Consider the following 26,604-nt stretch of genomic DNA (forward strand, 5'->3'; position numbering starts at 1 on the left):
ATAGTAGTAATATAGTAATAGTAGTATATATGTACTCCTGTAAATCTTGTAGTTAAACATTTCCTTGACCCAACATAAAACAAGGTGCTTTTTTCCAGCTGGTCACAGGATCAAAGGAAGTGAATTGAAAAGCAATATTACAATTAAGCTTTTTGTTCCTGAATTCTGCACAAAACATTTTGCCTCCAAAAATAGACCGTGAGGACTTTATTTTTGGGAAATGCATAAGGCGTATGTGGAGTTATCCCATTGTGATTGGTGTTGCAGACAGGCAGGGAGAAGGTTGGTCTTGCTTTTAAGAGCTTTTTCTGTGGTTGTAACACTTCTGAATGCACGTCTAACTGTATTTCCATTTGCTCTCCATTGACCTCCTTTAAGTTCCTTAGTGCGCTTGGAAATTATGAGCAAATTTGGTCTTTGTTAAGGTAAAATCTACCTCTCCATAGAGGAGAGAGGGGAAACTTTACCTTCTGACGACTGAAAATGTTTTGAGTGAGTGTCCTGGATGTCTGACCTCAACTTTCGTCTGTTCCTTTCTGCTCTGCTTGGCCAAAGTTAGGCCTAAGCTCTCTCTGGGGACACAGATACGACATTCCGGAGCAATCTCGCCTCTGTCCTGCTGCTGCCCACCCCCTTTGTAATATTCTTGTCGATCTAATTTCCAGCTGGGCTCTTGCCACTGTTTAATACAAACCAAATGCTTTAGCAAAGGCATTGTAGCCAGACTACTTATTGAAAACTTGAAAAATGTACATTGCTCCTGCTTGGCTAAGAAGCTCTTGGGAGCTACCATTGCTCTCCTGGACGGGTGGTTATGGCAGCCTCTGCTTATAGCCATCGCTGATGGCATGGCCTTGCACGCCTCCCTCCCTTCCTCTGCCTTCTCCAAAGGGTGTATGACCTTTTGTTGGGTTATAGGGGATTGTATTCAACAACTTCTGAAGGTTTATATAGGATGATCTTGGAAAGCCATTAAATGCAGTGAGGTTCAGCAGTTCAGCCCTACGCTAATGGCCTTGAAACCCTCTCTTACACAAGCATCTTTATGTCTGGCATCAGTCAATAATTCACTTTAGTTGTTAAGACCTTGTCTATTGAACACCTAGTAGAGCAGTGCACTTCTAGTGCATTGCTGTTTCATGCGTTAGGCTCCCAGATAATACTCTGGGTCAGCATTTGGATCTCTTAGGCCTAATCTGTGTTGTACCTCCTGATATTATTGTTTGCTGCTAGAGAGCTTCCTGCCTGACCTCCAGTTGCTTTGTGCCTTCTATGAAGTAGTCTGCCTTGCTTAGGCTTGGCTTCATGTAGGATCTGTAAATGTATATATTTATTTTTTATTAAACTTGGAAACGTGAGGGTGTTTTGTTTTTTGTTTTTTGTTTTTTCCCCACAGCAATTCCTATATTATTATACTCAGTAGCAGCAATGGACTTAAGAGTGCAAGGAATCAGCAGTCAAAGCAAAGAATGGCTTCACAGCACAGAGATCAGCCCGCTGCTAGTAGCTTTCTTTATGGTCTGGAAAATATGAGGAAGCTTACTAATTAACAGCATAATGAGCTGTATGGTGAAGATGGCAGTCTAGAGACCTGAAGGCTATGGGTGACAAATTGCACTTTATGTGTGAGTCAGTGGCAATCCAATCTGGTGCTCTCATCTTTTTACACATCAGAAAAAAAGTGCAGTGGATGTAGGGCTGCTGGAATTGGCCTCTCCAGTAGATCCATCCTACAGGAGATTTTCTGTTGGGCCTTTGGAAGGAACAGTTCTGGGAGAAGCCAACAAATCCAAGCCCAAAGCTAAATACCAGGAAAAGCTTCAAAGTCCCTTGAGGTAAAACTGTGGACTAGTCCAACGCAGCTCAGTTTGTAGGCCAACTTGCACAACTCAAAGAGCCATGTGCCAAAACCTTCATGTCTTATGGCTCTTGGCTACCTCCAGCATGTGGCAGGATGCCTGGCTGAGATACCATTAAATCCTTAAAGGTCCTGCAGGGCTGGGCCAGGCACGTGACTGCTCTGACTGCATGGTCTTTGCTTTGACTTGCCAGTGGTGAAACCTTCCTGACAGCGATGGTCACCTGCTGGTGGGTTGTGTGGGGCTGAAGAGCCATCCAATGGCTGTCTCCCACAGCCTCACCACTAACCAGGATCATTCTGCAGCAAACTGGTCTGGACAGTGGTCAGCAACTGGTCAAATGCCTACTTACTTGTCTGTGAATGCTGTGATGAATGCAGTGGAGTAATCTCATCTTGCATATAGGTGGCAGATATGAAGCAATTCTTGACCTCTTGTTCTGCATAATTGCCATCTTCCTACAGTCCACATATTTATTTTGAGAGCCACATCCTTTTTGCTGTTATAATCTTGTTTTGGATATTATACCAATTTACTTTCTGCTTAGTAATCTAATAGGCTGCTTCTGTAGGCAAGTCACTGGTTGCACTTGGCACTGGAGATGGCTCTTGTTTGCTGTAGGCTTTAAATCAAAGTGAGGTAGAGTTGGTGGCTTTTGTGCCAGTGTTTTAGTATTTGCTAAGTGGGTCCACTTGGAAAACTCCAGCTTGAGGTTGCTGGAATGTTTGTGGAGATGTTGCCACCAATCAGACTGCACAGCACTCATCGATGGTGCGAGGTGACAAGGCTTATGGCAGACTGGTAGGAAGACACAAATCTGTACTGTACTTTGTATTGTGGTTCAATACAAAGAGCTAGGTTTTGATAACCATTTTGCAAGTTAACCTGAGTTTATTCCATGAGCTTACAGTCCGTGTAGGCTTTCCAGGTTTCTCAGTTGTAAATGTGACTCAATTGGGTGCTGCCAGATAATGGAACAGAACAACTTCTCTGTTCAGAAATCATCTATTTGGGCAGTCACTTGTGTTCTTTGGTGGCATGATTCCAGTGTAAAGCATTATATCCTTGAACAGCGTCTTATGATGAATAGTATTCTAGACTTAAGTGAGCAGAAGAATGCCTGAGCCACATACAGGCTAGTGGACAGTCCTGGCATTTCAAGTGAGAGATGCAGAAGTGTGTTTGTGCCAACACACGCAGCCCATTGCTTCTTGCTTTCTTCCCCTGCTGGTGTTGTTCTACTCTGTGTCAGATCCCCTGCTCTCTCCTTGCTTCAGTCCTCATCAACCTTCACCATGTGCCATTGCAATCACCCAGAGAAAACCTTTTCCTTGGAAGAGTCTTGATGCAAGGTATGTTTTGCATTGGGTTAGGTGGAGGTGCATAACCGGCTTCAAAATATTCTCTGCTCCAGGTTCATTTCTGTTGCCTCTGCTTTGGCTGGAAGAAGGTATTGCAGGAAGGATGGGAAGTGCTCCATACTGCAGGTGCCCAGCTCAGCCCTATGCTGATTGCTTCTACCCATGAAATGCAGCAGTCTTTCTGCAGTGACAGTGCAGGAAGGGTTCCCAGCCCATGTGTTGTTTCTTGCTTTACAAACAAAACAAAGCCCTGTACTCTCCTTTGCCTGTGATCTCGAGAGAATAGCTTGTTCTTTATTGTTATTTTTTTTTTCTCCACTACATGTATCCCCTCTCCACACCCACCTCTGTCTTTAGAATTTAATAAAGTGGGTGACTCAGGACTAAATATAAAGCCTGCTTCCGGCATCATCTGCCTGTGTCTCATTTCCTGGAGCTGACATCAGTGGAGCCTCTGATTTCCTTATGAAATAGCAAGACATGAGAGATCCTTTGCACGGTGTTCTGGGCATACTTTCTGACTTCTATGGTGACTACATGGCTCCCTGTTCTAAGCTGGGAGTAACTACTCGGTTAATTGCTGTGCTGAGCTTTGCTGGGGCACAGGGTGGATTGGGCAAGTCCTGGAGTCTGTTTTACACTACAAATTCAGATTCTGGTTTACGGGCACTTTAAAAATGAAGACAAACTTTCAGACTCTACCACATATGCAGGTTTTTATTAAATAAGCATGAGCCTGACTAATGTCTTGCTTTCTTCCTGATGACAGGCTTGTTGAAAGAGTGGCTCAGAAAGCTTTTAAGGGGCAAATCTAGCAAAGACATTTCTTTTTTCTTCTTTAAACGGACTGATAAATTGAGGAGCTAAGGTCAAATGCTTGTTCCTTTGTTGTCAAAGCCTTATATAGATGTTTACATTGATGAAATGTACTTTGCAGTTGATCAGCCTCAGAAGGTGAAGGCAAGAAATGCATAAAACCTCGAGGTATGTTAAAAAGCACAGGGGAGAGTGCTTCTATCCATCTGTATATAACTTCATTAAAACCCTTATCTTTAAAAAGAATGTGCACAGAATGAAGGAGAGGGGAGTGGTGGCTCGGTGAATGGTTGCTGATCCCAGCTACAAAATGGGATGCTGGCTGGTTATCAGCCTTGCTGTCTAAATCCCTGGCTTGCAGTGTGTGGTGTTTTTGCTAGAAATGACCATTTAGGCTTCCTGGTTTCTCTTCCACCTGGTTACTTTTTTTTTTTTTTTTTTTTTTTTCTCCTTATATCCTCTCTTTTTGAAGTAGGAGGATGCTCTGGAAAACACTTGGGTACGCCAAGGAGCTAAGACAAAGTATGCAGGATGTGTGTCTGTACTGCTGTGGGGAGGCTGAGAAGTTTAAGTAACCTTGGCTTTTCAAGCTGCTTGTGACTTGCCCTCCTGTTTTCCATCTCACAGAGCTGACCTGCAGCACCAGAGCAGGCATGGGACGGGCATGGTCCCTGCAGCAAGGAGCTGGAGATGCCTGCAGGCAGAACCCTTCCCATATTGCACCCTAGGGCTGCTACAATGTGTTTTCTGGGAACTTGTGCTTCACCTTGGGTTTCATTGATTATCTTGTACAGTTTCCATAATTAACACAGCAACTCTTGGTGTTGCTAACGAGGGGTAGAAGAAGTCTTCTGGAAAGACAGGAAAGCAAAGTGTCTGGGAGCAGGTGGAGGTTTTCCAGGATGGTGTGAGGAGGGGGACGAGTTGACCTCTGTGCTGCCTCACCTGGCTGGCAGCTCCTGCTCAGTAACCTCTGGAGGGCAAACATGCTTAGTGGCCTCCCAGTGAAACTTGGCAGCTGGAGCTGGGGAGGAGACGTGCCCTTACCTTGCGCAATGATGCGCTGGAGGGATCCTGTACCTGTGCGTCAGCATCAGCACCTCCCTGTGCTTGAAGGGTGTTGTGCTGACCCTGATAGCACCGCTGTCCTCCCCCCTGTGTGAATCTTGTGATCGCGACGTGGTCTCTCCACATCCCTCCTGCACACAAGTGGTGTTGGCAAGCTGACAGGGAGGGGAAGTCTTCACTTTAACGTTGTATCCTCTTGCTACAGCTGTGCAACTGGGTTTCATGCAGGAGATCCTGCTCTTTTACTGGGAGAATGGTAAATCTTGAATGTGTTGTGTGCTCTCAGGTGGCTGGCAACGATGAGGGAAGGGCTCCTTGCTCTGGATATGTCCCTTACTGGGGAAGGGGTGGCTTCTGCTTTGTGCAAGAGGTGCTTTGTCACCCAACCAGAGTGACTTCTGAGCTCCTTGGGCATCCTGTGCTTCCCTAAAAGGCTTTCTTAGAGAGAGAGGAAGAGGAAGATACGCTGGTGTACTGAACTGACCATAGAACTCCTATTTTGGAAGAGGGCAGGAGCTGTGTTCTGGCTGTGCTGCAGGAAGCGGGCTGGGAGCAGCGTGTCCCCAATGCCGTCACCCACCCGGGGTGTGCCGCAGGGAGAGAGGCGCTGGCACTGCCTGAGCACTATTTTGGGCTCGGGTGTAATTGCAGGTTGCACCAATAGGGCTGGGTTTGGAGTTATTTAGAGAGCTGAGTGCTTTTAATTCTGGCTGCCACTGGTCCTCTGCAAATATAGTTTCATGCACACCCTGTGTGCGTAACTTCAGCTTCTCCTCACCCCGGAGCTGCTGAGCATCTGAGCTGGCTGTGGGGCATGATGCCTTTTCCCTCCCCAGCAAAGGGAATGCTGGTAGCTATTTGTCACCTAGGGAGCATGACTGCCACCTGAATGAGAAAATGAAATAAGTGAGAAGCTGCCCCTGCAGCATGGGGCTGCCACCTACAAACCTGCAGGTGCTGCTTTTCTGTCCCAGCACCACCGATATGCTAGAAGCAAAGGGAGGCTTTCCTTTGCCCTTCCCTATTCCTGTGACAGCTCTGCCCTCCCTGCAACAGGGCTTGAGAGATGAAATTGTCATCTAGTTTGGGGGCCAAGCTTTTGTATGATCTCTCCAAGACCTGTGTAGCCTCAAAGCCTCAGTGCATCCTAACACAGCACGAGTTTTTACTGTGTGCTGTACCTGCACGTAAAGCAGAAACAGAGAGGGATTAAACTTCCTGGAATAAAGTTCTTTGACTCTGATGTGTGTTTGTACCAAGCTCCATCCCTGCTGTGGGTGAGCTCCTTGGATTCAGCTCTGCCATGATGCTGAACCCAGCTGCTGCTGCAGCAAATTGGAGCAGTGCTGAGGCTGCTCTCCCCGACCCCCACCTGACATGCAGACAACCTGGTCCTGTTGGCCTGAAAAGCACTTTTGCACTCCAACTTTTGTCTTTTGCACTTGCAATTTTGGGCATAAAAATGTCTATTTTGGTTTTCATTATATTTACCATCCCAAGGAAGCTGGCAGGTTGTGGGTTTGGAGCTGGGGTTTTGTTTTGTGTGCATGCATGTGCTTTTTTAAAAGCCTCTTTTTGAAACCTCACAGCTGGAAGCTAAATTTTCAGGTAATGCCCAAGAACTGGGGCCAGGCAATGACTCACTTTCCTGTCTGATGTAATTAAAAATAAAAAAAGGAGGGGGAGAAAAGAAAGGAAAACAATGAGAAGCCTATTGGTCAAGTATTTTTTATAATGGTCACAGGTTCTTCAAATTCTTTACTAATACAAGTGTTCTGCTTCTTGGTAAGTGACATTCTCTCCTTTTTGCTCTCTGAGGGCTCAGATATTGTGGACCTAACAGGAGACTTCTAACATATGTGATTATTCTTTGGAAATCCTTTTGACCTTTTTGATAATGGATCAATTAAAAATATATATATATTAAAAAAAAGTAGTGCATGATAGCATGATGTTTTGGTTGGTTGTGTCTTTTTGGTTGGGAGCAGATGGTTCTGCTTCCTGTGGAGCAGACGGGGCTTAATTGTTGAGGTAATGCAATATAGTGCCGTGCCAGCTCTGAGCTTGGAACTTACAACCATGTTTGTGTTGCTTGCTTGTTTTGGTTTTGTTGCTGGATGGGGTCTTTTGGCTGCATTGTTTTTTGTTTAGAGGAGCAGTGGTGTGAAGCAGTGGGCGCTTGGCTGTGCCTAGAGGTCTGGCTCCTCATCGCATCCGATGGGCTGAAGGCATCCACCAAACAAGAGCACCAATATCATAGAATGATAGGCTGTCATAGGGAGCACAGGCTCTTGGCTGCACGCGCTGGGAGTATTTAATCTGTAACAGTGAAGATAACCAAGAAATGAGTTTGCTTGCCTAACTTTCTCTCTCAGTGCCTCGTGCTGCTGAGCAATGCTGGCACGGGTCCTGGGCTGGGGCTCCCAGTCTGTGGGATGCTCAGTGCCGCCCCGCTGCCCGCTCTCCCCATTGGGTGGCAGAGCTGTGGGCTCTCCCTGTGCTGTGGGTGTGGGAGACGCAGCAGCTGTGCACGGCATTGAGTCGGCGCAGCGGGAGCGAGGCGAGGTAAGGGCTGTGTGCTGCTCACTGCCCCGCGGCTGCCGGCGTTGCTTCTTGTTGCTTTCCTTGTTCTTCCTTCTGCAAAATGTATAGCGATTGCTGGCGTGGTAGTGGCAGAAGCGGGGTAAAAAGGCAGATAGTGAGTCTTTAATCTAGTGGAGAATCGTTGCTTATCTGTGCACCTGATTGAGCTGGGAGTGTAAACAGAGCACGGCGGGTGCTGGGACCGACTTTGCATTGCCGGAGCGTTCTGATCATCAGTGAGCGCTGAGGGTGTGCCTTCCCAGAAACCCATATGGGGCACGTCTTCCCCTCTTTTAAACTGCTTCAACTTGCAGCCGGGCAGGAACATTTTAAACATATGCCTTGCGGAAAGAGTGGGGAGCTGTGGGGAAATGGCTGCTGGCTTTGGTGGCTGCTTGGCTTTCAGGCTGTGTTGCTGCGAGGGTCGGGCTCCAGCTGCTGCTCTGCTGTGCATTGGGAAGTGCACGTGGCACTGCAGCGGCAGTTTGTTTCCAAGCTGACGAGTTCATCTCGGTTGCAATGTTTTCTGGCAGAAGCACCAATGTCTGTGGTGCTGGGAGCCGGGATGGACCTCCCCAAATGCTGAATGTAGCACTTCTGTACACCAATTACTGAATACAAAATACTGAAATGCTGGAAAAACGTGGACTTAAGGTGTTGGAAAATCATGCAGCACTGCTTTTTCATAGCCTGGTTTTGTTTATGCTCAACCTTTTGCTCTCAGGTGTCACTTAGTGATGTTTCACTCTTACCCTGCAATGGTTCTATGAAACATCTGACTGGGAGGAAGGATTCTGCAGCTGGAGCTCTCTTGCCCTCCCAGAGCTGGGATGGGCTGAGTGCTCGGGATGGGTTCCTTCCCTACACGTTTGCCCCCCCGGAACAAAGCAGTGTGGGGTCCCAAGAGACCCAGCTGTGAACTGTGCTCATCAAGGTGTGTTCAGCAGAGATGAGTGCTCCAAGTATGAGCGTGCAGCTGTGAGTTTGGTACCTTTGCTCCCTCCTTGCTGTTTCAATTTATATTATGGAGAAGTGTGGGGAACACCCTGCTGTCAGTGTAAACCTAATGTCACTCTCACAACAACCTCCTGGGAGGCAGAGAGCAGCTCCCTTCTGTTATTCCAGCTTTTCACATTAATCTTTGAGATTAATGTTTCTGCCTTTGTTAAGGGTAGATAGGATCTCTAGCATCTTCTCTAGAGAAAATGAGTGTTGAACGTTTTTTTTCTGCTTCCTAAAGCCACTGGGACAGTCGTGCAGCAGTGCTGATTTATTGCAATCTGGCATTGTTTCTTGCTATGAATTGAATTGCTTTGACTTCTTTCCCATTTTCCCAAGTACTTTCCAAACAAGATTGCAAGTAGCAGAGGAATAGTAGAAAAAGATTTTTCTCCTTTTATCAGTAGCTCTGTCCAGTAAGAGATCAGCTAGGGTGGAATTTGTGTTCTTCAAATGCTTCTGAAACATAATGCAGTGTGAAACATAATGAGACATTCAAGGTTTGGTTTGTAGTTTCTGATGTTTTGTTGCAGTATTCATTGACACACTTCTCTCCCAACGTTCATTGTCTGCTGCATGGTTGTTGGGATTTCAGTCCTGGCTGTGCAGCCTCAGGACAGCTCTGTTCACTTCCGAGCTGATAGAACAGTCTGCAACAAATGGTTTGGCTGTGGCTGTGCCTTTTGAAGGACAGTACAAACCTCACCCTCCCACAGCTAATTGCTGAAGCGCCCAGCATCCAGCTCACCAGGGACCAGCAACGTCACGCTGGGTGTTTGGCTTGCGGGAGCTTGTTTGCTGGCATGGAACAAGCAGTGACTGTGCTGTGATTTAATTTAGGGATTGGGTTGATTTCTCTTCCTGGAGAGGCAGGAATTGTAACTGGCGGACTGAGTAACACTGTTCTTAATAACGAAATATTCATTATCAGTAGCTCCACCTGCCAAGCAGAGGTGCTGCCTGGGAATGGCTGTTCTGTAGCAAACACGTGGGAGAAACTCTCAGAGCGTGGAGCTTTTAGAGCCAAGGAGCCCAGCCTGGGGCTCACTGATGCTGTAAAGGCCCCTGGCAAAAGCAGCGAGCTGTTGTGGAAATCGTGCAACGGCTCAAGCATCTGTTGTGATTTCTCAAGGAAGGGAAAGTCTTTGGACCAAGGAGCAGCATCCTGCGTGCTGCAGGGTGGTAGGTAGGGATGTGTCTGGACTGTGTGGCCACAACTGCCTTGTATCTGTGAAGGGCTTTAGCCAGCTGTTGCGAACCAGAGTACAGCCTGAGGCCCAAGTTTGTCCTTGTAAGGAACTGGGCTGATTTCAGGCTGAATATTGGGAAACGGAAGTATGCATGCCTGAAGAATGTTGGGGGTAACATGCAGGTTTCAGCAAGCAGGCCCCAGTCGCTCCTGGGGAAGGAAATTCGCTCTGATTCACCCTTGTGATCCTCATACCTTCTTGCTCATGCAGGCGGGGCATCTGCTGCTTTCCCACTAGTGCTCTGGGGCTCCTGCTGTAGGATGAAGGCTGCCTTGTAGGGTTTTGTGCATAGGTGCGAAGAGAGGACCTACCTCTTTGTCGTTTGTGGTTAAGAAACAGAAAAGGCAGAAGGAAACGTTTAATGTTCTTCTTTTCTGGGGGGGGGCTGCATAAGAATGAGGATTACTACGAGCATAAGAATTTCCTGAGAGGTTAGCATGACTTTTCTGTTCAGGAGCCAGGAATTAAAATCGAGCCTTCTGGGGCTCAGTCCATTAGCTGACATGTGACCCCTGTCATTCCCCTTCTTGCATTTAGGTTCGAATTCTCTCTGATGGATTGGTTTTGCTTTTGCGAGTTCCAGACGGGATGAGTCTTCAGCTCTTCCTTTCCTGAGAGGTCTTGAAAGATTGACCTGGTTCACTCTCTAATAAGGAATTAATGGGCAATATTTTTCATCCACCTCCTGCTGATCTCAAGTGCTTTGCAAATGACCCTGGTGGGCTTGGAGCAGTGAGGCAGATGGGGTGTTGTACTTGGGAGCCTGCAGTGTGGTGTGGAGGTGGCATCCAGACCTGAGAAAGACTTTTCCTCCCTTGTGCAGATGGAGTGGGGTGTTTGTGTTACTTTGACTAGTTTTCCCATCCCCTTCCAGCCTTTGGGCAGTTGGGTACTGTGTGGCTGAGCATCCTCAGATTCTTGCTGTTTTTCTGCTTCTGTATCTACAAGACAGAAAAAAATTTCTGTTTGGCTGCATCCCAGAAAGATACCTCGGCTGAGCTGGAGACTCTGAGGCATGTGAATTGGCTGGTGGCTTCAGCAGTTGTTTTTAATAAAGATTTAATAGGATCAAAGCTAGTGAATCTGGTTCTATCCTGCAGAGAGAGAAAACAGTTTGCAAAAAGCGAAGGATTGGTCTGTCCAGGTTTAGGAAAATTAGTTTGCTGCAGTTTCCATACAGCTGGAGTTGTCCCTGCCTCTGTGCAGCACTGGTTCCTGATGTGCATCTGCACAGAAAAATCCTGGCATTCTTCTAGCCAGATCTAGCTGGGAAAAATTAGGCTTTTCACCTGGACCTGCTGGAGGAAAGTGTGTAGCCAGAGGTGGGTGCCCCCAGGGCACTTCTCTGGATCCAGAGAGCTGCTGGTGATCCAATTGCAGGGATGGGCTCCAGAGTGCTCCTCTACTCCTGATGGCTTTGACAGATTTTCCTCATAGTGGTGAGGAGTTGTGTAACAACGGGAGGGAAGTCTCATCATCTGCTCCTGGATGAAAATAAGCATAGCAGAGAGGGATCTGGAAAAGCAGAGCTGCTTCAAAAACAGCAGCAGGAAGTAACATTGTGTCAGGGTGGGAAGGAGGGGACCTTGGTCCTTCCCTGCTATGCAGTGAGCTGCTGGTGAGGCGCAGACCTGGGATGGACAAGTTGAAGGGCAGCTATTTCAGGGAACAGGACGTGCTTAGATAAAGTCTGTATTAAAATCAAGTCTGCTTGAAGGTGGACCTCGGCCTGTGTGGTGCTATGCTTGAATGGGGAGAGCTGCTGTCCCATTGAAATAAAGCTGAGTGCGGGTATTTTCTCTGCAGGCATGAGAGCCTGGTGCTGTTCAGTCATTAAATAACACAGGCTTAGGGAGCAGAGCTGAAGTTTCAGCCTGGGGCGTGTGGAGCTGTAGAAATTGGTTGGGATGAGAGAGCCACAGTTGTAGAATGCAGCTCAAGTCCAGCACTGCAAAGCAATGCTTGCTTGAAGCCTGCATGCACCCCCCCCCTCCCAAGGTAAGGAGGCAGCTCACCAAGGTACTGGGCTGCTTTGCATGCAGGAGTGCTGTGCTCGTGCAAAGAGCAACGAGCAGCAAACTCACTTCTGGGGGATGGTTGTTGCAAGAGGGTCTCACTGCTGGCAAGGTGTTGGGTGCGGTTGGTGCAAGATGAAGGCCTGGCAAGGTGTGGTTTCAGCCTCTGACCGGTGGCTGTCTGGAAGGCAGTTGCCAAATTCGAATCTCTGTGCTTCCTGATTGCTTGCCAAAAACCACACGTAATGAGTGAGCACGGTCCTGGGGAGGAAGCTGATGAACAAAACAGTTTCAAATGCACACTGGGAAGGAACAGGAGAGGATGGATTGCTTGAATTGGTTTTCGCTCAAAGGCCATCAGTCCCTCCGCTTCCCTGTCTCCCCAAAAAGCAGCAGTGAGTGTTTATCTTGGAGGGCTCCCCAGACCAACTCTGCATGCCACGAGCTCTCACTTCTTCCTTCAGCTGTCAAGTTTGAAGCTGCTGTCTGCAAAACCCCAAAGGCTTTGCCTGGGCTGGACCAGAAAAAGGAGCCAGCAGAGCTGCTGGGTGTGCCGCTGCTGAGTGGGGGTTGGTGTGCATGTGTCCGTCTGTCTGTCCGTCCCTTGCAGCATTGTGCTGGGTGGACATGCAGCTGCTGGCCCTGTGGGATGGGCTGAAACACACTTGTAGAAGACTGCAGGGATTCTCGTAGCCCGGCTGTCCGGCATCTCGTTCCTGAAGCAAAACTGACACTTGCTGATTAGTGGTCAGAGACATGCAAGTTCTGAAGTATTTTTAATTTACTAATGCTGACTGATTTGCCTTCTCGTGTCTGGAGCCTTTGTCACGAAATGACAGCAAAACCACAGGTTCCTCTGAAAAGGGGAATGCATGCTGCGTGAGTCACTGCTCCCAGACGGGTCCTATCTCCTTTTCTTTGTCTGTCTTAATCAAATGGAAAAGGGATTTTTTTTAATACATTTTTGTTGACACTTTAATGTGTCTCTGTGTGTGCCTGTTTGAGTAAATAAGTTGGTGTTGTTAATCAGTCAGTTGTAGAGGTATTAGAATGGGGTGGGCCTGGGAGGGACAGAGCAGCTCAGTTTTCAAATGAGTGCAGAGCTGCTAAGAAAGCAAATTCTTCCATTTGGATCAGAAGCAAATTCCAGCTCTGTTTCTGTTGGAAGAGTGACTCGCTGTCAGGAAATATATGGTTGCCGCGTCCTTTTAAAATTGAGTGAATCCTTCATCTTTCAGGAAGATATGCAACTGTTTTATTTCCCTTCCCACCAATCCTCTGTGTGGGACGCAGCTCCCAGCGCTTCCCTCCTGGGTCTGTGTCTAAAGACCCTTTATGTGGATGGCAGTGTCTGGAGCTGCTGTCTGAGCAGTCCGTTCTCCCAGAGGCCCCAGTTAGCTCCTGGTGCTTGCACCTGTGCTGCAAGTGTAGAATGTGAGCAGAGGCTCCCATCCCTGGGATGGAGCATCCCTGCTTCGGCTCGTCTCCAGGTGGCTCACAGCTGTGGGAAGCACAGGGGATGGGGGGACTGGATGTGACCTGCCAGTATGGCAGTTCTGTTTGGAGCACAAATAAACGGGCCCTGAGTCAGTGGTTGTGGTGCGTTTAGAAGCTATAAAGCTTGTTTACACAGAAATATGATGCAGCTCCTATCTGGGAAGGGAGTTGATATTAGAAAACCTGAGATGTGCTTACGGCAGCTCTCATCTGCAGCGAAGTGAGGTCTTCCAAGTGCAGCGTGGCTGTGTGCTGTGGGAAGCTGCTGCTGCACCGTGGTGGCAGGGAGCCCCACAAACTCTTGCTCCATGTCCGAGGGATGGAGGTAGGACTTGGGGTGGGGTTGAGCAGGAATTGCATCTCTATAACGCTCTGTTTCTGTGCACATTAACCAGTGAGCCTTCCCATTTATACTTTTACACCAAGTGTACAAAATGGGTGTGGGATCACTTCCTTCTGTCATCTTTTGTTTCCCTCATTCATTCCTCTTTCTTTCGGTCCTTCCTCTACAATGGGACTTTTAACCACAGTTTTTCTCTGGCCAGCGTTGCATGCCCTACCATGTCTGAGGCTTTGCCCAGCACGAGTCAGTGGGACGTGGTGAGGCATGAGGACTGCAGTGCTGAGTCTGAGACAGCTGATGTGTGATGGCCAATGCTGCATTACAAAGGGGGTTTATGTTCATGAAGACAAAGCCGATTGTTTAAAAATACATCTGAATGAAAAACACAATTCTGAATGCCCTTGACTTAGCTATTAAAAAAAAAAAAAGGAAGAAGAAACAAAGCAGAAAACTGAAAAGCTTTTCCAGCCTCTCCAGCCCCGTGTGCCAAGTGGAGGTGTAATCCTTTCCTCTGGGGGAAAGGAGGGTTGGGGGATCGACTCAAACATCATCACCAGCAGCTAATCCTGCTGGAAGCTCCCAACCTGTCTGCTTGTAGCTTGCTTGGCCTGCTGACCTTTTCCTATGCTGTGTTGTTGTATCTTGCTATGCTTTTCCCTTCTCAGGCTGTACCAAGGTCAGGTGTCTGCTTTTTTTTTTTTTATTTATTGGTTCAAGTTGAGAGGAGAAGGGAAGAAGGAAGAAAGTGATGGCAAAACAGAGATCTCTCTTATAGACTTGCAAAGACGAAAAGCATAGGGACTGGAAAGGAAATTGTTCTTTAAGTGAAAATCCACACCAACAACAACTGCAGGGCGTATCCAGAGTGTGATCATTCCCTGATAAAGTCAAACAATGCAGCTTTTATTTTATTTCAACTGCTCATTCTGCTGTTAAAGATGGGAGAGACAGCAGCAAGCTAAGTTTCGATAAGGGGTTATATATGGATGTGTTTGGAAATCTCTTTTTAAGGGAAGCTCTGATGGTTTGAAGGTGAATTGGCATAAACGAGGCTTAGGCAAATAGCAGTGAGCTCAGCCTCTCCTGCCAGGGTGATTCCATGCATAGCCAGAACTGCTGCTGATCTTGATACCAGCGTGTTTCTGCCAGTTGTGAAATCCACCTTTGGTAGTGTGCACTGAGATCGCTCAGTGCTGACTTTTCTTGCTGAGCAACTCCTCTGTCCCTTGGAAAAGCACCCAGGTGTTGGAGGCTTTGAGGATGGGGCTGCACAAGTGCTGCAGGGGGAGCTGGCTCACTAACAGCCAAGGTCCTGGTCTGGTGGCTGTTACAGCTTTTATCATGGTGCTTTTTTGCTCCATCAGCCTGACCCAGGTTTTGCAGTAATTCCTCCTCTGCCCTGTTCTTGTAGTACAAGCCTGGCAATGAAGGTCATTGAGCTCAGAGGTGGGCTCTGCTCGACTCTCCTCTGTGTTCTGCAGTGATGCAGCTTCTTGGTGCCTCTCCCTGCTGCTGGCACCCATGGGTGCTGCGTTCCCAGGGTGCCACGCCTGCCCATCACTCTCATCTCTAACGACTTTCCTCTTTCCAAACTGAGTGAGGTGTTGCAGAAAGTGATTATTTACAGATAGGCAAACTCGGGGTTCTTAACCAAACAAGTGCTTGTGGAGCAGCTGGGAGCTTCAAACAAAAGAGGTTTGCTCATCACAGCACAGGCACTGCTGAATCCCAGCCTGGGTTCTCACTCCAGCCAAGAGACAGCCTTTTGGGATCCCCTTTTCTGAAGCTCTGTAAATCTGCATTCATCCCTTTGCTCGCAGAGAAGCAGGCTACGTCTGTTCCCATAGGCAGAGGAGGAAACCTTTTAGTCTTTCGCTTTGTAGGTAACAAAGTGAGAGCTGGAAAGTCTCGGGTTGCAAATCTCTTTGGAAGTTGCATGGAGCCTGCCCACATCCCCATTTTTAAAAGCACTGGGCTGTGTTCAGCAGCATGCACCTTTTTGTTCCTGAGAGGCCATTGCACAAAGTTTGTCCTGTTTGCACCTCCAATAAATCACCAATCTCTTCTGTTTGTATTGACCAAAGTGCCAACATCATCTACTGCTGCTGTCACAAATGTCACAGGAAGGGGAGGTGGGCAAGTCCCTGGCATTTTACCATCCCTATGACCATACCTGTTCTCCAGGCTAGCAGGTAGCACCGAATTGGATTTTGGAAAAGAGGATTACAACACATGCAAGAGACTGACTCCAGGAAATCAGTGTTTATTCAGTTTTGTTGTTAAAAAACAGCCTGTTTCCTTTGAGAAGAAACTATCAGTATGCTACTGTGCGCAAAAAGACCTTTTTGAAGTACTGTTCAGAATCTTTGTTGTTTGTTTTTGGTAGTTGTGTGCTTTTCTGTGGGCAAATGGGCAGGCAGAGCCAGTCCTTCACTCTTGTATTAACATTTAAACTCTAGGTTTGTGTTGTTCAAAGCTCTGAAAATGCCTGGATGTGGGAGTTCTTCCCAACTGCAGCACGTGCCTGCAGTGGTTGCCTTAATGTGTGCAGAACAACAGCCTGTAAAATAAATACACTGAGCTAAATATTAACAAAGCGAATGGGATTTCTGACTTGGTAAGGAGTGCATTTCCCACTTCCAAGTTTAATGTCCAGTTTTCTTATTGGAAAGGCAAATGTGGCTTTGAGAGCTACAGTGGTCTTAGTGCTGCTTATTACTATACTGCTGTTCAGAACTGCCTGTGTTTGAGTACAGCTTGGTTTCACACAGTGCCCTTTTCTCTCTTTAGGTCCTCCCTAAATCCATGAGATGGCTGTCACCATGCAGATCTCCAAAGATGAGCTGGAGGAACTCAAGGAGGCCTTTGCCAAAGTTGGTAAGCGGGGACGGGGAGGGCACCTTGCCTCTGTCTTCTGTGCGCTTGGAGCGAGTTTCTCCCACCCCTGGGAGTAGCAATGCCAGCAGGATGTGGACACTCTCCTGCTCTTCATGCCCAGGAGTCACTTGGCAGCATCACTGCTTCTGAGTGTTGCTTCTAGCCAAGGAGCACAAAGGGGAGGCCTGGTACTTTGGCCAGGCAACACTTAATATCATAGAATCATAAAGGCTGGAAAACACTTCTAAAATCATCCAACTGTCAGCCCATCACCCCACTGCTTTGGGACTTGGTGCTGGGAGTGCTGGTTTGGGCTGTTTTGGCAGAAGGGAAATGTAGATGCTACACTTCTGGTGTGTGGAGGCACTGAGTTGGGTGTGCATGCAGCAAAGCCTAATTAGTAGCTGCATACCTGGCCATCACCTTCGGTGATGATAAAATGCTGTGTGGGTACTGTGGGCCCTCTGGTGGATCCGTGTCTCTCCAGGTCCCACCTCCCTGGCAGCGGGAGATGCTCTGGGTTGCTCTGCCTGCTCCCACCCTTCCCCTGGGCTGGTGTGGCAGGAGCCCATTGCAGGCTGTATAGGGAAGCTTAGATGGGCAGAGAGCTTAGATGGGCAGAGAGCTAACATGATGGAGAGAAATTGTTTTCTGCTGCTTTGGCTTCCTCATAGGGCTTATGGGAGGGAGGAGTGGGAGCAGGGTGGCAGCAGCAGACTGAGGTCAGAGTCTGCAGCTGGGGCTGGGAATGGGCGGGAGTGGGTTGTGCAGAGGCTGGCCAACCCCCACTCCCCTCCCAGCTGCACATCCGTGGTGCTCAGATCTGCCTCACATCTGATGAAAGCTCTGGCTTGCTGTCAATTCACAATCTGCAGCAATAAAGGTGGATTTCAGAGGTAACCGATTCTCACAGAACAGTGGTGGGACGTGAAGCAAGTTGAGTTTTTGGCAGTTTGCTCTCCCATTTTTGCCCTTCCCCTAAGCCTTTAGGGCAGGTGGAAGTCAGTTGGCACAGAGGGAGGAGAGTGACCATCGTGCTTCTCAATGCATAATGTACTTCTAAGTGCAGATGTTGTTGAAAATAGGGTGCAGGTAGCCCATTCTGACCTTGGGTAAACTAAAATGATTAACCTGGTTGCAATGGATTGGCTTTTTGTCAGTGAGGTTGGTTGTCTACCTTTGCTCTGGGAAACCTATTCAGATAGTGATTTATGTTAGGAAACCAGCTTGCTCTAAGGGAGGTGGATCTCTGTTCAGTTTAAATGGAAGTGTCAAAACTTAAGTAACAAGAAATGTGGTAATTAACCATTAGTATATACCCACAGGTGTGATGAGCTCTGCTTGCCCTTTTAAAAAGCCTTTGGTTTGTGTGGTTTAGGCATGGTACAACCCACAGACACTGCCGTGGTGTTTGTCAAGAGCATCTTTACTGCTCTCTTTTGTGCCTGAAGGAGCCACCTCCACCCTGGGCTCTATAACTGTCTAGGATGTTATAAGGTACTGAAGTTATCTGCAGCTCGGACAAGCAGCTCCCAGCATTCAACAACCAGATATTGCTGCTTCTCTGTTTGTTCTTGACCAAACGGTGGCACTTGGTAGAGAAGGAACAGCGCTACAGAATCTGCAGTCTTGCTCTGCTTATTTATCTTCCTTCTCCCTGTTCCTAGTAAGCAGAGATAAGGATCTTTTCTGGAAATGAGAAGTGCTTAAAAAACAGTGCAGGCGAACATTTTGTTCGATGCTGCAAGGTGGTGAAACAATGCTCTGAAATGCTAGCTTATGGCAAACAGGGATCTGTGACCCTGCTCCAGCGCCCTGCTGAGAGCCTGTGTCCTTAAAAGGAAATGTGTGGTTACTTTCCCCTCTTGCATCCTGTTATTTAAGCTATTTTAAGGACTTGTCTGGAGGAAGCTGAGCCAGAGCTTGAAGCAGCTTTTGGGGTTTTGTTTTTTTGTGGCTTTGCTGCGCCACCTGCGTATGGGCAGAAGATGGAGCCATCTATCGCTGCTGTGACCTTTGGCAGGTTGAGCATGCTGGCACGATGCATCTTTCAGTGGAAATAGGAAACTTCAGACGTGCTGTAGTTTCCTTTCCATCAGGCAGATTATAATGAATCCAGGCTGTAGCTTGTCTGGTAAAACAATTTTGCCTTCTTCCATTAGTAATTCTGGATCGTATGCCGAGGGATTTTGTTTGGGATGGCTTCTATTTTGACAGCCTCTTCAGCTGTTAGATGCCATTTCAGGTTTTGTTAGGAGCAGGATTTTAGACCCCCTCCTGTCCGAACGCTGGCCCTGTTGCAGGACATCCAGCAAGGCACCATATGGTGGATCAGCAGTAATGCTGCACACAATTGCAGCTTGCTGGTGCTGCAAAGGTGAATCTTGTAATGCTGCTACAAGATAAACTGACCGTGTTTTCAGAGGGGGAGTGTGAGTAGGGAGGGAGCTGCCTTGTGGGATGAGGTTTCAGGCCTATTTGTTGTGCTGACAGGGCTATGGCATTACACCTTTTTGACATGCTAGGGAAAGAATGGGTCCAAATTCCACTGCACAGTGAGCTGCTAGTTACTGGGCTCTGCTGCCAAGCCAAATCCATGGGCTGGCACATCCAGCAGGCTTTAATGCTTAAATGTGCCTTTCTGTGGTTGAGCAGCTAGAGCTTGACATGAGACTGTCTTTACTGGAAGAACTCTGGCTTGGTGTGGGGTCTTGCATCTGAGCCAACAGACCTGCTTTGCTGGTAGATCCCCTCCCACAGAGTCTGGGACGTAGGTGTCCTTTTAATCTTTGAAATAAATCAGTGACACTTTTTCCCAGGATGCTGTAGGAGAGTAATTCCTAGAGGTGAGTGTTTGGGATGTTGTTAAGCGTTGGAAGGACTGTGGTGGAGACCCAAGGGTGCACTAAGGTGTGTTTCTCACCAGTAAGAGCTCTTCCAGTTGGTTACGTTTTATGATGTAAAGTTTCATTTTTAGGTGGTGAGCTGACTGAAAGGTGGGATGAACAAGTGTTTCTGGATTCACCTGTTTATTTGGCAGCGTGGCAAAGGATTGTGGTTGGTTCATCCAAGCACAGGCTCAAGCAGTGGGTGTTGGTTTAAGGCGTGCTGGAGGTGAAATTGAAGTTCTATTTCAGGTTAATGGGCCCCGGAGATTAGCAAATCTCTTCCCTATCTATGTGTGTGTTTGTTTTTTTTTTTTCCTGGATATGAGATAGGAAAAAGATGCATATTACGTGGTTAGATTTAGCAGTAAGAAAGAAAGCTGTAACGGAAGAAGCTGTGATTTATCTGCAGGGGAAATAGCTCACTGATGACATCTCAGACTGGACTGTTTAACGAAGCTTGCCTTTGTAAGCTTATATTATTTTGGAATAAAATTCTGAAATTGAAGGCCAGACAGCAGCCAGTTGCTATCATTAATCATTGTCCCTTACCACTTTAATTCATCAGCATTATTGTAAACACTGACATCTCATGAAGTAGTTTAATGTATTTATTAATTGGCTGGACTTGATGTTGTTCTTTAGTTTGAGAGCTAGGGACTGTTCCTTTGGACATCTGCCAGCGAGCATTTGAATTTCACTTTCTTGCTAACTTCTGAAAGCAATCTTAAAATCCCATGTGGATGTGGAAAATGAGGAGGGCTGGAGTGGTGGTGAGGACATGCTGCTTGCTGGAACTTTTTTTTTTTTTTTTTTTTAAATACAACTTGAAAACCACTACTCACACATCATTAAAAGTAAACTGACTTTCAAAATTTGCTAGCGAACTGGACTTCTGAGCCACCCTGCCTCTTTTACTGTAGAAAGTGTCTCCCTTGAAGCATAAATACCAACCCCTGTGACTGCAGCGTGAGACTGTCTTGGGAACAAAAGCCAGCATTGCTGGGGCTGGTGAGGCTCTCTTACTGTGCAGGCTGCTGTCTGCAAGGGTGTCTGGGGAGCAGAAGCTGCTGCTTGAGCTCAATTAAATTCTGTGGCCTTATGGAGAGTCTGCTGCCTTATAAATAGCACTCAACCTGTGTCCTTCCGTGGCTGCAGCAAAAGCAGCTGGGTTTGTGTCGTCTGTAGATGTGACTCTATCTGCAAAGGGGCTGGGATGTGTTGACATACGAAGCTCAAGGTTTCCACTTGCAGAGGAAGAAAGCAACAAGCAAGTCATGTAGGTGATCACATCTTGCTAGGCATGCCGTGCTGCTGCGTCTTGGTAGCTGACTGAACGCCATTGCAGGGCATTCATAGGCATCACTGAAAGATCTGGCAGCATTTTTTTTGTCAGCAATAAGTGGAGAACATCATTATCAGCGTGATTAAAAAGTAACTGCTGTGCTGACTTAGTCTTTTTAGTTCAGAATGCAAAAACGTGCTGCATTTCATGACCTTCTATTTTTGATGCAGAAACCAGCTGCGGTGCAATTCAGATGCAAAAAGTAACATTCTGGAAATGATTTATGGCAACGCAGATGTTCTCTTGTGAAACTTTTAGGCCAGGATTGGTCATGTGCACTGAGATCAGCCTTGCTCAGTCCTGCCTGGAAGCGGCCATTGCACAAAGCCAGGCTGAGCTTGTGGCTCATGCTGTGTCCCTCTCTGTGGGTGAGCTTTGTGCACTGAACTCATGCTTCCTGGGTAGTGTCTATTTAATGCGTGCTTCTTGGGTTTGGTGCTTTCGGTGTGGGTTTCCCACTGTGTGCCTGCATCCTACACAGATCCTGCCATCAGCAAAGATGCATGGTCCTAGAACAGGCACGCTGTGACCAGTCACACTAGGACATCCTGCCTAAACTCTGTGTCTCCTGGACATCCATCTGCATAAAGCACATTTGAGCATGGGAACGGTGTTTCTCCCCCACTTTCTGGAGCTTGTCCCATTGGATGTCTGGTGTGTTTCTAATTTACCTTCTTCCACCCCTTTTCTTTCCCAGACCTCAACAGCAATGGGTTCATCTGTGACTATGAGTTGCATGAGCTCTTCAAGGAAGCCAACCTGCCTCTCCCTGGGTACAAAGTGAGAGAGATCATACAGAAGCTCATGATCGACGGCGACAAGAATAAGGATGGGAAGATTAGTTTTGAAGAGTTTGTCTATGTAAGTGCTATTTCTGAACTTCCAGCATCTAGTATATGGTCTAAGGGTGTTCTTTTAGACAAAGCCAAAGAAACAGTCTGAAAAGGTTGACCTTGGCCTAATTCTAGTTTTCTTTCCACAAACAGATTGCTTTTGAGGATTTTTCTGGTAACAAGCAGCTCTTTGGTCATATAGAGACTTCTACAGTCTTCTGTGCTGTTATTATCAGGCTGTAGATTTGGACAAAGAGGAAATGCACTGTTTTTGAAACCAAACAAAACAATTTTCTTCTACACGCTTTTCCTTTATGAAAAGCCCATTGGAGGCTGGAACTCTATTTCCATGTGGGGGTGGCAACTGGACAAAAGACTTCCAGTTCTCCAAGCTCTGAGGATTGACTGGGAGCAACTCTTTTTCCAGGCACGCAGATGAATGCTGTTTTCCCAGAGAAGCAGCGTAATTTCCTTTCTTAATTTAATCAGACTACAAATACTTGCTAAAGATTTGAGAGGACATTTCAAGGCATACTTTGAAATTACTCTACATGCCGATCTAGGAAACTTCAGATCTTTCAGGTCTGTGTGTTGCCTTAAAAGGGAAGGACAGGACTAGGGAGGTGGGAGAAGCTGGTTGATGGGTCCAACATTCAGAAATAGGTCAGATTTTTCCAATTAATTTGCTTTATTTTGTCTTCTCAAAAGGACAATACTTCCTCTGATGTGCTGGTGGTTCGATATCCATCTCTTCATCCTTTTTATACACTGAGTGTTGGAAGAATAATATCATAAAATGTAGAGGAGCTGTTCTCCTCCTACATTCAGGGAGCTGTTCTCATGTCAACTTAGATTCACCACTTTCTGTTCCTTAATTGTTTTCAGACCCTCTGAACTTTTGAGTTCGGAGTCAACTAGTAAGTTGGAGTTTGTTTGCAGTTTGTGAACACTTGCATGCTGGGTGCATGGTTCAGCTGTTGGTTTGAAGTGGTCCATAACTCTTTGCCCTAGGAAGGAAGAAATAAATCTCTTCTGTCAGACTCTTGAATGGTACCAATGATGAAGTAAACATCAAGAAAATGTCTTGCAGGCAGCCAGGCTACACAGCAGAAGCAGTGGTTAGTTGTAGGATTTTTGTGAGTGGAACTGTTGTTGTTTTTCAACTCTGAGCAATTCTGTTGGGATTTCTGGTACCAGGTAAGCCATGAACCCCCTTGAATTTGGGGTCAAGCGACTTGGTGATACCTCAGAATTAAAGCATGTATTTTCAATGAAGCTGTGTAATCCCATTACTCCAGCAAATACAAAAATACACACACTTTTTGATTTGTATTTTCAATTTGGCTGGAACCAGTTTTGAGGGAATTACAGTAGGCTTCAAACCATTCAGTATTTGAATGACCTTCTATTCAAAGGTCATTAATTTGGCCTTTCATTTGTTGAATGGTTTCTCAGTTCTATAGGACCTCAAGGCCACTAATAGTGGCATGCAACCTGCAGAAACCACATGGTGTAATCCTATGCTTAAAGAACTCTTCTTCCCTTAAATGCATTTTGACAGGTAGTCTAAGCCTGCTAGAAAAAAGCTTACCTGTTGTTACAGGTTATTGCAGATTAGGTTGCATAGACAGTGTATTGTGTTGATGTATAGGTGGTTTTTTGTTGTCTCCTGTGGGTTGTGGACAAAGCCTTTTGTGTGAACTAAAGCCACATGAGCACCTGGCTTAAGGTTAAAATTGCACAACAGCTTTGGATTGTGGAAGCTGCTGCATGTGTACCTGCTCTCCTATTGCAAAGTTCTCACTTTTTGCTCCTGGTCTCATGAAATCCACGTGGGAAGGTAAATGTGTGCAGGTTACTGCAAACCTATTGCTGCTGCCTCAATGGCCACTCGCAGTTTGTGTTAGAGAGTGGGTCAGCTCTGCCCACTGCCCTTGTTGCATTTAATCTCACTACAACTTTGCTAGGCCCTTCACGTTTGCTGATTGTACCGCAGAGTTTGCTTCAAAGCTGAGAAGCAGAATGCAGCTTTTTTTCCTGTTTCTTTTTCACAGCCCTCTTTCCCCCATCCCCCCCCCCCCTTTTATGAAGGCATTTTTTGTCACTCTGAGCCCTTTCAATTGCAGATATTCCAAGAGGTGAAAAGCAGTGACATTGCTAAAACTTTCAGAAAAGCCATCAACAGGAAGGAAGGCATCTGTGCCATCGGGGGCACCTCAGAGCTCTCCAGTGAGGGGACGCAGCACTCGTACTCAGGTACATCTCTGACTCTCTGCTCTTCTCTTGGGTGAGGGGAGGCAAAAAAAAAGAGCAGATTTCTGCTGTCTGCCACATACTGTGCTTTCTCCAGTAGCTGAATAATCACAGATCGAGGTGAAGAGCAGGACTGAATGCAGGGTAAAGCAAAGTGTAAATTAAACGTGTGCTTATTTGTTTTGTTAACCGTGCTTGCTGATGAAGTCCTTGTGCCACATTTGGGATGTGGCTAAAATGCAGTGGGTAAATGGTGAAAACGTTCTGATAGATGGAAGTTTAATTTCAGGTTTTTTTTTTAAACTCTGTGTATCCAATACAATAGTGGCAGTGTGTTGCTTTTCCTGGGTTATCGTAAGCACTTCTGGGAAGATTTTGCTGTGTTGTGAAGAAGCCTGTATTAAATTTACATTAAATTGAATTAAATCTTAGAGGAAGAAAAATATGCCTTTGTAAACTGGATAAACAAAGCCCTGGAAAATGATGCTGACTGCAGGCACGTTATTCCAATGAACCCAAATACAGACGACCTGTTCAAAGCGGTGGGAGATGGGATTGTGCTGTGGTAAGTCATGATGGCTCCTGACTTTAAAAAACAAACAAATCCCCCAAATTCCATGGGTAGGGGAATTTCCATTGCATGCTAGGCTGGTTTTGTGTGCCAATGTGTCTGTGTAGTGTTGTATGTATGAACAAGGGCTCAGTCACCCAGGCTTTACTGTCTATGTGTGGTGCATCTGCTTTGGTACAAGCTTTGCTTTACCTTGTGATCTTTATTTCCACAGTTTCAAGTAATTCAGTTATTCAGGCGAAGACTGAGCAGGAAGTATTCACAATATAAAGTAAAAACATGTTGTGTCTTCTGTTGAGTAAAAATCCATTTTGCTCACACCTTCCCCACTAAGCTCTCGGTGTTTGCACTTTTTTCTGGTGCAGTTTTTCTTGTCAGCAATAGTACATCTGTACAATAGGAGGAAGAGCGTTGTCTTACTACACTGCAGCACCTGACAACATAGCAATGAGTGTTCAGTAGTTCAGTGACTGCATTTGTGAATAATTCATGTGCTCTTTTTGCTCCAGCAGCTGAGATCAATGGTGGCTAGGGAGATGTTTAAGGTTTCAGGCTTAGCTATTAGTTTCAGATACATTCCAAATACGTTCTTGATAACATAAATATGAACATCTGATTTACACAACCTTGATATAGAAAAACAAACCAAAATGATCCACAAAGGTGAGGAGATAAAAGGAAATGTACTGTGGTGAGCATTATAGGAATGCAACAACTTATTGAGATTAAAAACTGGATGTTGTTCAAATGTTGCTATTTTTCCTCCTGACAGCAAAATGATCAATCTTTCTGTTCCGGACACAATTGATGAAAGAGCAATTAACAAGAAGAAACTCACACCGTTCATAATTCAGGTATGATACAGTTCTGTGTGTTGGCAGAAAAGCACGTTCAGAGTAATGGGAAACTCAGCACAGTGGCTCAAAGAATTATTGTGGAAATACGGAAAGGAAAGAGTTTTATAACTTGGATTGAATTGTTAAAGGCGGTTTTGTCCGGTGTGTTATTGGCAGTCACAGTGCTATGGGTACAGTTCAAAAGACAAGAATGATAACTTAATGACAAAATGGATAAAATGCTGAAATGCTGTTCCTGTGGTGGTTAGATACAGTGCTGTCTTTTCAAAACGCTATGGTTGTTGGACTCTTTGAATTGTTTCATAGCAAAGCAGGTTGGTTTTGCACAGATGCCCACACGTGCATGTGCTTGGATACCTTCACGCTTCTCCATCCATGTTCTTGTGGATTCCATTAGATATATCTGACTAAAAGGGTGAAACTAGATACCAGAGGCTGAAATTAAACCCTTGTGCCTCCTTTGGTTCTTACTGATTCAGCCTGCTGCTGGCAACTCCATTAAAGCTTCAGATCGGGGCAGCTGGGAGCGTTTCCTCCGAGCTGTTGAAGTGAGGACGAGGGGAAATTCCCCACTCTGCCAGCGCTGGATGAGAGGCAAAGTGGCATCTCCCTGGGCAGCGTCTCACGTGGTTGTGTTGTCTGCAGGAGAACTTGAACCTGGCGCTGAATTCTGCATCCGCCATCGGGTGTCATGTTGTCAATATTGGTGCGGAGGACTTGAGGGAAGGGAAACCCCACCTGGTTCTTGGGCTTCTCTGGCAGATCATTAAGATTGGCTTGTTTGCCGACATTGAGCTCAGCAGAAATGAAGGTAAATGAAGCTCTCTAAGTGATAACTTGCAGAGCATGAACGCCGACTTGCTCCCACGCTGCCGAGGGGCTCAATGTGCTGCTGTGCCTGCTCCGGCCCGCACTGCTCGTGCTGCTGCTTCTGGCCCCATCGTCTCTTCCCTCCCCTCTGCCGAAAGGGGAGCACTGGCCATCAGCTTCGTCGAGGGCCTGCGCCAGGCCGGGTGCCCGCCAGCTGGTTTGTAGCTGAGAAGTTGGCTTGCTTGGGTGTGATGTGCATGTTTGATGCGGTCCAAGTGGATGCTATAGAGCCTGTAGTTTGCTTTCGTAGAATGGCTTGGGTTGGAATGGACCTTAAAGCACGTCCAGTTCCAACCCATGCCATGGGCTGGCTGCCCCCTGC

The 26,604-nt window shown here is 46.6% G+C and overlaps 1 protein-coding gene across 4 annotated transcripts in view; it reads left to right on the forward strand.

The window, feature by feature from the left end:
* The window catches only part of PLS3 (plastin 3), a 44,888-nt gene that overhangs the window by 10,674 nt on the left and 7,610 nt on the right, over window positions 1–26,604 (forward strand). For 3 of the 4 annotated variants that reach the window (XM_042876468.1, XM_042876469.1, XM_042876471.1), the window contains 6 exons: window positions 16,582–16,668; window positions 21,596–21,759; window positions 23,858–23,987; window positions 24,417–24,549; window positions 25,328–25,409; window positions 26,058–26,223. In XM_042876468.1, coding sequence (XP_042732402.1) covers window positions 16,602–16,668; window positions 21,596–21,759; window positions 23,858–23,987; window positions 24,417–24,549; window positions 25,328–25,409; window positions 26,058–26,223 — 742 coding nt within the window. In that variant the 5' untranslated portion in view covers window positions 16,582–16,601. Of the gene's footprint in view, window positions 1–7,582; window positions 7,670–16,581; window positions 16,669–21,595; window positions 21,760–23,857; window positions 23,988–24,416; window positions 24,550–25,327; window positions 25,410–26,057; window positions 26,224–26,604 lie in introns of those variants that run through there. The other variant, XM_042876470.1, reaches the window with a different exon arrangement.

Source organism: Lagopus leucura, unplaced genomic scaffold (genome assembly GCF_019238085.1).
Source record: "Lagopus leucura isolate 7727_CA_CO unplaced genomic scaffold, USGS_WTPT01 Super-Scaffold_100016, whole genome shotgun sequence".
Lineage (NCBI taxonomy): Eukaryota > Metazoa > Chordata > Aves > Galliformes > Phasianidae > Lagopus > Lagopus leucura.